Source organism: Eschrichtius robustus, chromosome 19 (assembly GCF_028021215.1).
Source record: "Eschrichtius robustus isolate mEscRob2 chromosome 19, mEscRob2.pri, whole genome shotgun sequence".
Classification (NCBI taxonomy): Eukaryota; Metazoa; Chordata; class Mammalia; order Artiodactyla; family Eschrichtiidae; genus Eschrichtius; species Eschrichtius robustus.
The window spans coordinates 34,099,443-34,113,586 of record NC_090842.1 but is presented as its reverse complement, the minus strand read 5'-3'; the positions used below and the strand labels follow the sequence as shown (position 1 = coordinate 34,113,586).

Genomic DNA, 14,144 nt, shown 5'->3' with positions numbered 1-14,144 from the left:
ATCGTGCACAGTGATTCATGAGCCATCTTGGCTGACAGAAGGTAAAACCTGCATAGACTTCTCTCCCAGGAGAGCTGCAGCTGGGCCGGAGGGCCAGGCCATCCAGGCATGGGTTCATAAAGCGGCAGCTTCCTGGTTGAAACCACTGCTCTGGTCCTGTTCTTACTCAAACCTCTCTTTGCTTTATCGCCTTCAGGCTCCGAGGAAACACTTTCTCTCCGGAGGAAATTGAGAAGCTCAGCCACAGGGACACCAGACTCTTGCTTTGATGTCTCTAGGTCAACGTTCATCTCGGTTTGTTTGGGAGCAGGCCGTGGGTTTGGATCCCAGAAACGGGATGACATCTGACAGCAGTCCGCTCAGATGGCACCTGGGCCTGCCCAGGGCCAACCCAATAGGTCACCTTTGTTCTGGCAGAGGAAGGCGCATCAGTGCCCTGCAGAGCAGACTTTCCCAAAGCCTATTTTTGCTGTCAAGTTCTTCCCAAGATTCAGTCCTGGGATGTAGAAGAGGGGCAGCCCCCCTCTATATGATGGGGCTGGTCTCCGGCCAACCTGACATGGGTCAGTGGAGCCACGGATGCCACTGCGTGCTTACTGGTGCAGAGAGCTCCACGTGAGGAGGGGTATTCAGGACGCAACTTTCTGCTGTGTCTCAACTCATGGTCACCCATTAGGTTGTTCTCTACGTCTGGTTCCTCCACTCATCCTGGACCCCTGTACATGGCACTTCCTCTGTGATTGAGGATTCAGAATACTGGCGTTCTCATCTTTGCTCCTTCCGTTACACCCCAGCCCTCCTCCCGCCCTCCCATCCCCCTCAACACCCCACACATCCTGGATGGGAAGGGCTTTAATTTACCCTGCTCTCCTTCTGGTACTTAAAGACATTTTTGAAAGGGGACACATGACAGCCATGTGTTTCTCAAGACATTCTAGATTTTCAAGAAAAATATGACCACACTACAGCTGGTATCACATCTGGACCTTTATTTCCAGTGAAATCAATTACTCTTCAGTTAAACCTTTGGAAACCACTCCCCATCCAAATGCAGCTTTTTAAAATTAATCTGGGCCAGAATTTTGAACAGCCCCACTCTGATGCCTGTGAACTGAACTCTGGCAGCAGACTTCCAAAATATATTCATAAGAGACGGTTCAGTTTTATTTGTGCCAGAATGCTTTAGGATATAAAGTTATGGATCAAAAGTTTACAGGGCAAAATCAAAGGCCCCTCCTTATAAAGCAAATGTTTTTTCTGAATTTTTCAAAATGATGCCTGTTGAAGCTTTTCTAAACTGTCAGGTGCTGTGCAAGTGTTATTATTTTAAACACTGTTATCTGTGAAAAACTGGTTAATATTTATAAACCACTTTGTTTTTTTCTCCCAAGTTTATGTTTTTACAAAAAAATAGGGCCATGAATTTTGTGCCGCACATAATCACAGAGGAGAAAACTATTGAGTCACCGAAGCTATCTTTGTTGAGACCAAACATTTAAAAATATTCCTGAACATTGTCAAATATTAAAGCACAAATTTCTACTTGAAGGGGGGAAACATGATGTTTCAACCAGATAGTTGATTGCTTAAGGCACAAGCAATTTTTAGAAACAGGCTTGCAATCAAAACACATTTGGCTTTGGTTTAGAAAAGTCTAATCCAGCATGAACTTTAGGCTGTGGCAAATGTGAGAAATGCAAGAAGGACACCCGAGCCTCCCTCCATTCTCTCCAAGTGGCTCCGGGAGTCTCTAACAGGAGAAGATTTGGGAACAGTTCTCCTCGGCAAGCAGCCTCCTGAGTGGGCCTTGGCGAAATAATTCTTAGCTGCATTTAATTAACAAGGACTCAGGTGGCTGCTCATCAAGGTGAAATCTGCTTCCTTGAATGGTTTCGTGTGTGTCTGGTTGGTTAAATGTTGTGGCATCTCCCTGGGCCCTTGCCCAGGGAGAGCATGTGTGTGGGTTCTCTTTGTTTGTTTGTTTTAGTTTATTTTATTGATGTATAGTTGATTTACAATGTTGTGTTAATTTCTGCTATACAGCAAAATGATTCAGTTACACATACATGTACATATTCTTTTGCATTATGGTTTCTCACAGGATATTGAAATAGTTCCTTGTGCTGTACATTAGGACCTTGTTGCTTATCCATTCTATAGATCTTACATCTGCTCACCCCAATCTCCCACTCCATCCCTGCCCCACCACCCCTCCCCCTTGGCAACCACAAGTCTCTATGTCTGTGAGTCTGTTCCTGTTTCGTAGATAAGTTCATTTGTGTCCTATTCTAGATTCCACATATAACTGATATCATATGGTATTTATCTTTCTTCACTTAGTATGATAATCCCTAGGTCCATCCATGTTGCTGCATTATTTCATTCTTTTTCATGGTTGAGTAATATTCCATTGCATATATATGTGTGTGTGTATGTGTGTATATATATATATATATATATATATATATATATATATATATATATATATATATATATATATACACTGTATCTTCTTTATCCTTTCATCTGTCAACGGACATTTAGGTTGTTTCCATAGTTTGGCTATTAAAAACTATGATGCTTTGAACATAGGGCTGGGTTCTCTTTGTTGGTGGCATCAGGTTCTGTCCAGACCATTCTTTCAAATAGAGAAGATCAGGAGGAAGATGGAGGGGGGCCTGCTTTCTCAGAGGAGTAGACAGAGCAGCCTGTTTGCATGGCACCATCTTGGATTGCAAATTCATCTGAACAGAACAGACACCAGCCCTGTCATCAAGGCACTGATGGGGAGGGGAGAGGGAGAGGCAGGCAGAAAACAAGTAAACTGGAAAATATATAAAATAAGGTCCACTGTGGCAAGTGCTAGGAAGAAAATAAAGTTTCAAGATAGAGGAAAACCTTTGGATTGGAGGTTGTTCAGAGACAGGTTCTGCGAGGAGGTGACAGGTAAGGTGACAGGCCCCCAGAGGAGAAGGAACTGGCCATGCAAAGAGGGAGGGGGATCTGGGGGAGCATTCCAGTCACAGGGAGCAAGCTGTACAAAGACCCTGTCATGGAAGAGAGCTTGGTGGGTATGGCAGGCTGAATAATCCACCCCCCTTCAAATAGCCAGGTCCTGATCCCCGGAACCTGAAAATGTTGCTTTACATGGCAAAAGGGACTTAAAGATGTCATTAAGTTAAGGATCTTGAGATAGGGATATTATCCTAGATTATCTGGGTAGACCCGAAATGCAACCTCAAATGTCTTTGTAAGAGAGAGGCAAAGGGAGACTTGACACAGAAGAAGGCAAGGTGACCACTGAAGTAAGAGGCTATACTGCTGGCTTTGAAGGTGGAGGAAGGGGCCTCATGGGCCAAGGAATGCAGCTCGAGAAGCTGGAAAGGGCAAGGACACACATTTTCCCTTAGAACCTCTGAAGGGAGTGTAGTCCTGCAGCTACCTTTGTTCTAGCCCCATTTTGGACTTCTGGCCTCCGGGACTGTAAGAGAATTAATCTGGGTCATTTTAAGGCACCAAGCTTGCGATAATTTGTTACAGCATCCACAGGAAACTAATAACAGTGTGTTTGAGGCAAGCTAAGGGGAGAGTCCACCACATGGGTCTGCAGAGGTAGGTAGGGCCAGTTCATGAAGGGCCTAGTTGGCCATGGGAAAGAATCATGGCAGGCCATTAGAGAGTTCTAAGCAGTGCAATGCAACCCATTTAAAGAAGATCTCTCTTGTTCTGGGGTGGAGAAGCGACTGGAATGCATAAAGGTAAGTGTGAGGAGAAGAGGAAGTAGAGAGACCATCTAGGAGCCATTGCAGGGGAGAGGCAGCTGGGCAGCATCAGGGGATATCAGTGGAGATGGAGAGAAAAGGATGGATTCCAGAGATATTCTAGAGGTCAATTCCCAAAGGTTTACAAATGGAATGGATAAGAGGGATGAGGGAAAGTGAAGACTCAAGGATATCTGCTAGATTTTTGACTTGAGTAACTGGGTAGGAAGCAAGTTTGGAAGCAGGAGAGACTTCTGTTTTGGATTTTCAAGTTTGAGGTATCTAAGTAGAAAGATCAAATGGAGACACCACGTTCTGGCGTGGGTCTGGAGCCCGTGGGAGAGGTCACCACCAGATATAACACCATGGGCGTCCTCAGCATCAAAAGGGGAATGGGGTCCTTGGGCCTGGATGATATAACCCAGGGAGAGATTATGGAGAACGAAGAGCTCAAGAGGGCCCAGTTGGGACTACTCTGGTGGCGCAGTGGTTAAGAATCCGCCTGCCAAAGCAGGGGACACGGGTTCGAACCCTGGTCCGGGAGGATCCCACGTGCTGCGGAGCAACTAAGCCCGTATGCCACAACTACTGAGCCTGCGCTCTAGAGCCCGCGAGCCACAACTTCTGAGCCCACGTGCCACAACTACTGAAGCCCGCACGCCTAGAGTCCGTATTCTGCAAGAAAGAGAAGCCACCGCACTGAGAAGCCTGCGCACTGCAACGAAGAGTAGCCCCTGCTTGCAACAACTAGAGAAAGCCTGCGCGCAGCAACGAAGACCCAACACAGCCAAAAATAAATAAAAAAAAAAATAAATAAATAAATTTATTAAAAAAAAAAAATTTAAGAGGGCCCAGGTAAGGGTGGAACCGAGATCTTGACATGTGATTACCGTCAGAGCTCAGAGTGGACATTTCCTAACTTGCGAAAGGCCGGTAGGTCCACCAAAGGCGTTCTAGGCCTCTGCAGGTAACTTGCGAATTAGGACTCTTAAAATTTTCCAGCAGAGAGGTTACCTGAAAGATGTGTGCTGGTGGCCAATGGCTTATCCGGGAGCAGGCAGATTCCAGATCTGTGGCTCAGAATATTTAATTCTTCCACGCAGAAAAAAAAGGTATCAGAGCAGAAGAATTTTTTAAAGAGCTTGAGACTTTAATTAGATTCACCATCATCTTAGAAGAAAAAAAAATGTCAATCTGAGTGCTTTTTCCCCAAAACCTAGAGTGCCAAACCCAGATGCTGAAATGAATACACCCCACAGAAATGTGGGGGGCGGAATCCCATTCCAAGCGGGCTGCGTTGAGACTACATGCAGCATCATTTCATTATTGCACCAACACCTTCACGCCTCCTTTCCCGCTCGGGAGATTGGCGCAGCACAGTGGGTGAAGCACACAGCGCTCGGGGCACACTCCCTGGCAAGGCCTTACGGGAGGGGACACAGGGCCTCGGGCCCTGGGTGGCAGGTTCCAGCGAGCAGCAAGGTCATGAACAACATCGAGGACCGGCCTGGGCAGTTGCCCTTGGAGAATTACATAGGGGGAGACTGCAGCTGTGCAGACTGGCAATCCAAGCTCTTTGGATTCCCCAAGATTTCCTTTTTTTCCTCTAAATTTAATCCCACCTATCATCACTTCCAGAAAAATCCACAAATCCAATCCCCTAAGCGCTACCCCTCCCTCGTCAATCACCTGAAAAATCCTTCCTCTCAGGAAGGGCTGCATCTCTTCTTTATCTGGACCTTCTTTCTTGACATCTTCAGTTCCACATTCCCCTCCTCCCACCTGCTCTCTCCCACCCCCCAAGAAACAAGGGGCTCCTTCGGGGCCCACCCTTGCCTGATTACTGACTGGTCTGTCTGCTTTTGCCCTTGTCCCTCTGAGTGAGCCCATTAAAACATAAGCCAGATGAGCCAGGGCTCTGATTTAAACACCTCAGGACTTCCCATCTGGTGCCGGCTAAAAGGCAAGGTCTGCTGCTGGCCTGGACCACCCCTGTGCTTTCTCTGGCCTCACCCTTGTCACTCACACCCCCATTCTCTGAACTCCAGCCACACTGGCTTCTTGGCTCTTCCTTGGCAACGCCAAGCACACCACTGCTTCCAGACCCTCTCACTTGCCTGTGTCCTCCTACTGGGACACTCTTCCCTAGACGGCGGCATGGCTGGCTTCTTAGTTTCCTTTGGGCCTTTGTTCGCATGCTACCACATCAAGGGAGCCGTTCCCTGAACAATCTACCTAAAATAGCAGTCCCCAACCACCTCTTCGCCCCTTCCCTGCTTAGTCCTCTCTTCTCAGCATGACCACCTGATGCACCCTTGTTTCTTCCTTCCCCTAGAATGTCAACTCCATGAGAACATGGGCTATGCTCACTGCAGCATCCTCAGAATCTAGAACGGTGCCTGGCACATAGTAGGTGCCCAAATATTTGTTGAATGAAGGGAGAATCCACCTACTTAAATGGGGCAGAAATAGAAGTTGGGGTAGATTCTGATAATGAGTCACTTTTTTCCGACACTGCTACTGTCTCCTTCCTTAGGGAGGAAGGCTTCCTGGGACGTGGGATCATTCCTAACGTATCTACTGCTCAAAATGAGATTCTAGATGTAGCACAAAGATCCCAATGGAGAGCACGAAACCCTTTTTCTCTCTGTGTATGTTTTCTAAATCACACAGAAATCATTTGTCATTGATAACAGCAAATAGCTCAAACAGGAGAACATGGATTTATAGTTCAGCTGGATTAGTTTAAAGCTGATTAAAGTAATCTCTTTTATCTGATCAAAAAGGGCTTTTAGGTGACTGGAGTACAAGCCCTCAGACAGAATGTTCAGTTGTGTCTAGAGTTTGCCCTTGCTAAGAGAGAAGCACATCCCCGAGATGGAGGGCTCTCGACTCAGCCATTGACTGAAACACCACACTGGTCTATCATGGGGAAAGCAGTGGTATGGTGTCCTTGTCTGTGGGGACGCCTGGTCCATTTAGCCTCGTGGTTTAGAGTTCACGAATGCACACATTCCTAGGACTGGACCCACGGGAGGCTGGATGAAAAACTGGCAGTTGCCATTTACTGAGATGGGGGAGTGGAAGTGTGGAATATCAGGAGTTCACCTTGGGTTGTGCAACAGGGTATAAAATTAACACTGAATTTGGCAAGGCTGGAAGTAGGGGTAGCCTGTGGCAGCGATTTGGGGAGCATGGGGTGGGGTCTCATGAATAAGCATGACCAGTGCTGCTGTGAAGGTTTTGCTGAGACCTGACTGGGTGTCACTCCAAGTCACAGGCCTCTACCTATGGGTCCCAGCAGGGGACCAGCTCCTGGGAGAGAGAGCTCCATTCAGTTCACTGGCTTTCTGTTGGGGTCCTGCTATGTGCCATAAGAGAAGTATGCAAGGTAGTGTAGAATTACAGTTACTACTCTGCTTAACACCCTTCAGAGGGCTCCCACTGCTCTTGGGATATAGACCACCCCTTGGTCCTTGCTCATCAGGCCCTGCCTGACCGGCCCTTCTGCGCCCACACTTTCTGTGCTCTGCCCCTTCCAGTTCCTCCAATATGTCATGTAACATGTTCCCTTTGCCTGGGGTGCTCCCCTCACCCCGGCTGACAGTCAACTTTCCTACCTCATCTTAAAGATGACTTCCTCAAATAGGCCTTCACTGGGTACCCAGCTACTTTGATGTGTGCTCAGAGCAGTTCTGTCCTTCTGAGGCTCCCTCTAACCTCCCCAGTTAAGTGATGGTGTAATTATTCGTTTAAGGTCTGCCTTCCTTGCCAAAGGACGAGGGCGGCGTCTCTCTCATACGCTGCCGTGTTTCCTGCTGCTCGCGCAGTAACAGAACCACCGGTCGTGTGAAGCCAGGGCCAGGCTGAGTGGAAGGGGCTGCGGGGTGGTGGGTAGACAGAGGGGATCAGTGGGGCCTGGAGCCATCGGCAAAGACCCCGGGAAGTGGGTGGACTCTGGCTGAGCCTTAAATGAAGGAGGATTTGGAAGGCAGAGAGGATGGGCATTTCAGTTGGAGAATCCATTTAAACAGAGGTAGAAAGAGCCCTGGCTTGCAATTAGGAGAATCAGGGTCCCAGCTCATCTCCTGGGTGACTGTTGACAAGCTGTTTTCCCTCTCTGGACCTTAATCTCCCATCTGTAAAACGAAAGGCTAGCTTACTAAGGACTGCAAATAAAAGCACCATGACACCATTTCCCATTTCATCCCCTGGCAGGCATCTCTCTTCCCTGTGAGCCTGAACACAGCTTTAGAATTGTTTTCAACACAGTGTTCTAGGCGGTCATTACCAATTGATAGGAGATGGTAATTGAGGTAAGCCCTGTTTATCCCGTCTGGCTTGGAAGAATATCTGTTGGATGAATTTGGGCCCTGACACTGTCTGATTCAGGGAACCTGTGACAGGAGGGCTGACCACCGCTGGTAGGGAAGAAAGCCCTCCTGAAGCCTAGGGCTCAGCAGCACCAAATGCCATCATCAGAAAGGACACGAGGAGGTTCTATGCCAGGGGTGGCAAATTCAAATGCCTTCAGGAGCCAGCAGATAATGTAAATGAGAGAAGATTTCCAGCAGGATAAAATAGGGAATGGTGAGGAGTGTGGCAAACTGGAGAAAGGGAGAGTGCTTGCCCTGTCTAAAAGGATTCAAAATCTTTCTCCCTCACCTCACTTCCTCCTCCTCACTGTATGGGTCAAGCAAAAACAGTCCTCAGGCTGAATTTTTCTTCCCGACAGCCAGACTGTGACTTCGGAGTCCTATTGACTTTTTTTGGAGAATCTAGATCTAGAAGGGAACAGTGTTGCCTAAGGCCACACTTAGAGTTAGGCCTGTTGAGTCCCATTTTATTGCTTTCTCCTGCAGTGTGATCATGAAGATGGCTAAGGATGGACTAAGGAAGGACAAGAAGGGATTGAGGTTTTCAAAAGATGTTCATTTCATTCTGGGCTCTTATGGCAAAGGAGATGGGTGGCCTGTTTACCAGTAATGTTAGTAATCACTCCTGTGACTTATTTTATGGACTCATTGGTTTAAATTCTCCAGATTTTCAGAAATGTCACTTTCCACTGAGGAAATTTTCCCTCTCATGGTTAAACACACACACACACACACCACGTCTTCCTTCCTCAGTATTAATCACCTTCTCCTATAATTGGTACTTAAAACGTCAAAGGAGAAGGAATTAATTAACAGGAGTATCCGGTGCAGCAAGGCATGCTGCAAGGCTCTGGGACTGATTATAAAAAGCACTTCCTTAAATATTGTGAGCACTTTTGGGAATCAGAAATCTCCCTTCTAATTGAAAGATCCTTAACTACACCCCAAGTCCTGGCTGGTGGCCAGGGGTGCAGAGCTGTGGGAGGACTTGTGTGGAAATCCTTTCTCCATCACCCTAGGGAGACCTCCCTCCGAACTGGGATAGGTGGCAACGGAGGTTCAGAAACAGCAGGGGTCCCACACAGAATCTGAGGAAGAGGAAAAGACTTAACATTACAGAGCTCTTGCTGTGTGTCAGGACTCTACATACGATTTTTCACAACAATCCTGTAACACGGGCGATCCGATTATCTCCATTTTACAGATGGGGAAATTGAGGCTCAGAGTGATTGAGTTCCCCATGTCACGCGGCTACTAATTGAAAGCGCAAAGGATTCAAACTTAGGTCTTATTCTAAAGCTTTGCTTTTTCGTGGAATCCTGAAATCCTATTCCTAGCTTGCGTTTAGGCTGCTCCCCACCCCAGCTCCGAACTCTCAGTCTACAGGAGTTTTGACAGCTAAGCCAAAAGCGAAGACCCGGGTGGAGCCGGGAGAAGCACAGCGCCCCGCCCCGGCTCTGTTGTTAGCCAATGGAGCCGTGGCACCCGCAATCTTTCGTCCAATCAGCCAGAGCTCCCCGCCCCCCATATCTCCTGTTCTCCTCCCCTCCCCTCCGCTTTCCCTTTGGCTCGACCGAGCTTGACAGAGCGGAAAGTCCCTTCAGTCCGCTCCGGGCCGGCAGCCATTGGAAGAAGGTCTGTCACAGGGCGGCCCAATCAGAGCGTGGTTAGGAACGCAGCTCGGGCTGCGACTGGTTAGCGTTGCGGTTGCCCCCGCCCACCCCTCTCCCTCCCTCCTTCCCTGGGCGGTTCGGAGGCGGGGCAGGTGGGGGCGGGCCCAGGTAGCAGGTTCGGCTGCACTGGGGCTCGCGCGTTGGAGGTAAATAGTAGGGCGGTGGGTGTGAGGCGCCGGGGCCGGCCCGGTACGCGGGCTAGCGAGACTGGGGAAGGGGTGACGTCCCGCCGCCCGAGGTGAGTGAATGAGCTGGCGGCCGAGCGGGCGAGCGACTGGCGGCCCGGTCCCTCGGGCGCCCCTCCCCGGCCTCTGGGCGCCTCGAGCTGCCGCGGCGGCCGTCGGGCCTCGGCGCCGGCCCGTTACTTGTCCCGGCCCTTAGCCGGCCGGGCCCGCGGGGTGCTGAGCCCGCTGACGTCAGCCTGGACGTCCCCACTCCCCGGGGCTTCCCCACCGACACCCCCGCCCCCCCCGGCCTTCCTGAGAGGGCTCCCAAGTCGTGGGAGCGTGGTTGCCACCGCCAGGACCCCGGGAGAAGAGAGGACTTGGGGGTGGGAGCAGCGCAGGAAACCGTCTGCCCCTTGGGCCCCCCATTTACAGATGGGGAAACTGAGGCACGGGCCGCTGGCTGGCTCCCGACAGCCTGGGTTGGCATCGAGAGCCCTGGGCTGTAATATCTCACATCGGTGCCTTGGGTTTTGGAGTGTTTGTGGCTCCCGTCCAGGAAGAGCAGTCGGGGTTCTGGCCTCGTTAATGGCGTGTTGTGTTTTTCTTTCAGTTTCTCCCTTTCCAGGGTGAGGATGGTTTTACACAACCCGGAGTTCTTTAGTTGAAAGGTGCGCTCTATTGAAGCAAGGTATTCATTCTTTTCTTTCTTTTTTTTTTTTCTTTATTGTCATATTAAAGATCTCTGGGGAAATCGTGAAGTCTTGACGGAAGATGGTGTTCCTGAGTTTGGTTTTCAGCCGGCTCAGCTGCCCAGTTATTCATTTACTTGGCATCTTTTCTATTCCACCCTATGGCATTTGCATGTTTTAGGATGGTTGTCACCTTCCAGCCACCAAGCTTTTCAGTCCCCATCATGCCTGCCCCCTTCCTCTCCCCAGGTTCCCTGGAAAGTTGTATGCTTAGCTTAGCTTAGCTAAGGAGCATTCCCTGCCTTGCTTTTGATTTCGGGCTAATAGGGATCTTAATAAGATTGTTCCTTTTGCAGTCATTGGCTCCAGGAGAAAAATCCAGGCCTTGAGAGAGGGTGTTCATTCAAGCGTTGGCTTTCTGCACACCCCCTCATGCCCCAAGTAGATTGAATGGTCTAAGAATTTAGCTTGCTAATTCCCTACTGAGTAGTGGGTGGATTTGAACTAGCACAATATTAGGTGAAAATGATTTGCTGGAAATTCTTGTTGAAGTTCATGTACTGTGAATGTTGATAACACCTAGAATATTCTCTAATGTTCTGCTACAAAATTTTACAGTACTCTTTCGAAGAAGCCTTCCTTTGGAGGGTAACTTTAGTGAAGAGCTGGTAAGACCAGGGCACTTGTTATATAAAACAACAGACATGCAGTAGGAATGATTTCTTGTGATCTGGCATGCCTAAACTGTGATTTTGTTCAAGGAAGTCTTTAACACAGGAAGAAAGACAGGAGTAAATTATCCTATTCATCAAACTTTTAGTATTTTGTTCCTGATTTTCACACTGTGATCTTAAATTTGTCAAGGTATTTTCATTGGTTGCGCAGAATTTATAGGCATCAGACATGTTGTGAGGATCTGGGAACCCAGTTTCAAATGAACCTCAGAACAACTTTTCGTAATTGTGAAATATTCCTTATTTGTTTCCTCTTATGTGTGTAACAATGAAGTGGTATAAAGACTGACCATTCCTTCACTGAGCCAGAGAATTTGAATTAGCATTTATTTAGGGAATTAGGTAAAAACCATTAAATACTCTCAACTCCTGAGTCTTTTCTCTTTTTCTTCTTTTAACCTAAAAGAAGCTTTTAATCACTTAAACGATTAGGATGAGGAAATGGAAGTTTGGCTTTCACTGTTATCACCTGAGTTAACCAAGTCATTCATTCATTTCTTACGTACTGATTGTTTAACATACTGTCAGGCTCTTGTATGGGCAGTGGAAATATAAAGATGAAGGACTTAGGGAATTCACAGTTTGGAAGTGCAGTGGCCAGGTTTAACTCCAGTGAGACAGGAGTGTTTCAGGTTCTTCGGAGGACGTGCATATGCGGATGTGGGAGCCAGACTTTCTTCTAAACCTCATAAAACCCACTTGTTTAGGGACTGAATATGTGTGTACTTGGGTCACAAATTAATCTATGAGGAAAACGGACTCTTTTCTGGTCTCTTTTCTGGAATCTCTGCTGTTTGGGAATATACAACCTTGTTCTTTTAATGGGAAATATTCTTTCTTAAAATGGTAATTATTCTAGCCATCTAGAAGCATTTGGAAAAAGTCCTGTGTATCTTTTTTTTTGGGGTATGCACACTGACCTCCCTACCTGTTTGCCATTTATAATTATGGGCAATTTTTTAGTGTTGTAATGTTTATTCTGATATACATAGCCCCCTGTGGTTCTTAGAACAAGTCAGGATATCTCAGGAGATGCAAAATGTTACTGAATTGCATCTGTTTTTGTTTTCTTTAGTGAAGTTCTTTGAACAATAACCTGATAACTTGAGAATCAAAATGACATTGTTTCTTCTAGATAAGTTAACCATTGTCTCTTTTATGTAGCTAATGGTCTTCATCTGTACTATATATTATCTTTTAGAACTAATTTGGACCTTTAATATTTTCATATGAAACTTATTTCTCAATCATCTTTTCATTGCATTTGATAGGAAACTGATATTTGTGCCTTCCCACCCTCATCTTGGTTTAATGGCTTTATTGTAGTACAATTAAATTCTCTTTTACTCAGAATCCAGACCATCAACAAGCTTAGATAACCAGATATATTTTCAAATCTATGCGACCCTGAACCTCATCCGAAATGTTGTCAAAAGAAACTCCTGTTCAGTATGATTTTAGGGTTAAAAATATTATTGTATTCCAACTCTTTGATAATCTTCATTCAGTACTTATAGTATTTATCAGGATATTCATAATTACTCCGTTTTTCGGCCTGAAGTAAGTACGATGGTATTTTAGATGAATCGTTTGGATACATTTACACTCAAAGTGAAGTACAGTATATTGTTAGAGGCAATTTTTAAACAATTAGACCTGGAAAGTAATAAAAGAACACAAATGATGGCAGCCATCAGTCTTAAATCTTCTGTATTTTTCAGTGTCTAACACTGTGCTGAGTCCATAAAAATACTAAACTAACAAACCTTGATTGATAAAGAACTCACTGACAATGTGATTTAAGTCTTTCCCATGTGGTCTTGAGTCAGTTTTTACTGCTTGGGGTTCTTTAAGACTTAATTTAAGTGTTGTGCATATCCCAGTGAAAGAAGAATGTGGGCATCATATTCATTTCTACAGGGAGGAAAGTCTGTATTAGCATAGTCTGCTGTAATGCCAGTAAGTTGAGATATTAATGATCATTAAATTTGTCTTATATACCTGTAATAGAGCCATAAAGTTCCCTGTTCAACTTTCTCTGTCAGTTGCGATGAGGAGAACCAATTTTTAATATGATAATTCCAAACCTATGCTTTCTTCATGTATTCTTTTTCAAAGAGGAAAAACCACATCCTTTTTACTTTTTGGATAATGCTTTTTAAATATTTTATAACTTTTGTTTTGGCTATTCTAGTTGTCTAACATGACCCATCCTGTTAATGAGTTAAGCTCACTCTGACTTGTGCTAATGCAAGTCAGAAAAAAGTTACTACTCCTTGTGTAGTTAACTTTAAAATAGAGTTCTTATTAACTATTATTAAATCGCCCTCAACCTTTTTATAAACCAAAGTAGTTATATTTTACTGTGGACTGTCTCTTAAATGATTTGCAAAAAAACAATCTTGTAATCAAATTCATTTAAAGTAGGGTGTCCTAATGCCTTCCATATAGTGATTTAGTTTTGTCTTGGTAATATTCCATTAGCACTGGTGGTTTTTATTTTAAATCATGACATGGATTGTTAAGCTAGAGCATCAATAGAGCAGAAGTCGTTGGCATATACTAATTAAGATTCAAGGAATTTCTTAATTTTAATATTTGAAGATATAATTTGTAGGAACTTAAAAGATTTCTTTTCAAAATAGAATTGCCATACTTTAAAAACAATTTTTGGCCAAAAATATTTAAATATATTATAAAGAGAACAAAACAACTTCACTTTTTTAGGAGTTGCTTTTTGACCG

General features: G+C 45.8%; 2 protein-coding genes across 9 annotated transcripts in view; both read left to right on the top strand.

The window, feature by feature from the left end:
- NOD2 (nucleotide binding oligomerization domain containing 2) overlaps window positions 1-2,403 on the top strand; it is a 31,696-nt gene extending 29,293 nt beyond the window's left edge. For all 4 annotated transcript variants that reach the window (XM_068528779.1, XM_068528778.1, XM_068528780.1 and 1 more), the window contains one exon: window positions 197-2,403. In XM_068528779.1, the coding sequence (XP_068384880.1) occupies window positions 197-269 (73 nt within the window). In that variant the 3' untranslated portion in view covers window positions 270-2,403. The remainder of the gene's footprint in view (window positions 1-196) is intronic.
- Window positions 2,404-9,902: 7,499 nt separating this feature from the next.
- The window catches only part of CYLD (CYLD lysine 63 deubiquitinase), a 58,709-nt gene continuing 54,467 nt past the window's right edge, over window positions 9,903-14,144 (top strand). For 3 of the 5 annotated variants that reach the window (XM_068527712.1, XM_068527711.1, XM_068527709.1), the window contains exons 1-2: window positions 9,911-10,048; window positions 10,588-10,665. The gene's annotated coding sequence lies outside the window, so the exon portion shown is untranslated. Of the gene's footprint in view, window positions 10,049-10,587; window positions 10,666-14,144 lie in introns of all 5 variants that reach the window. The other 2 variants (XM_068527713.1, XM_068527710.1) reach the window with 1 other exon arrangement.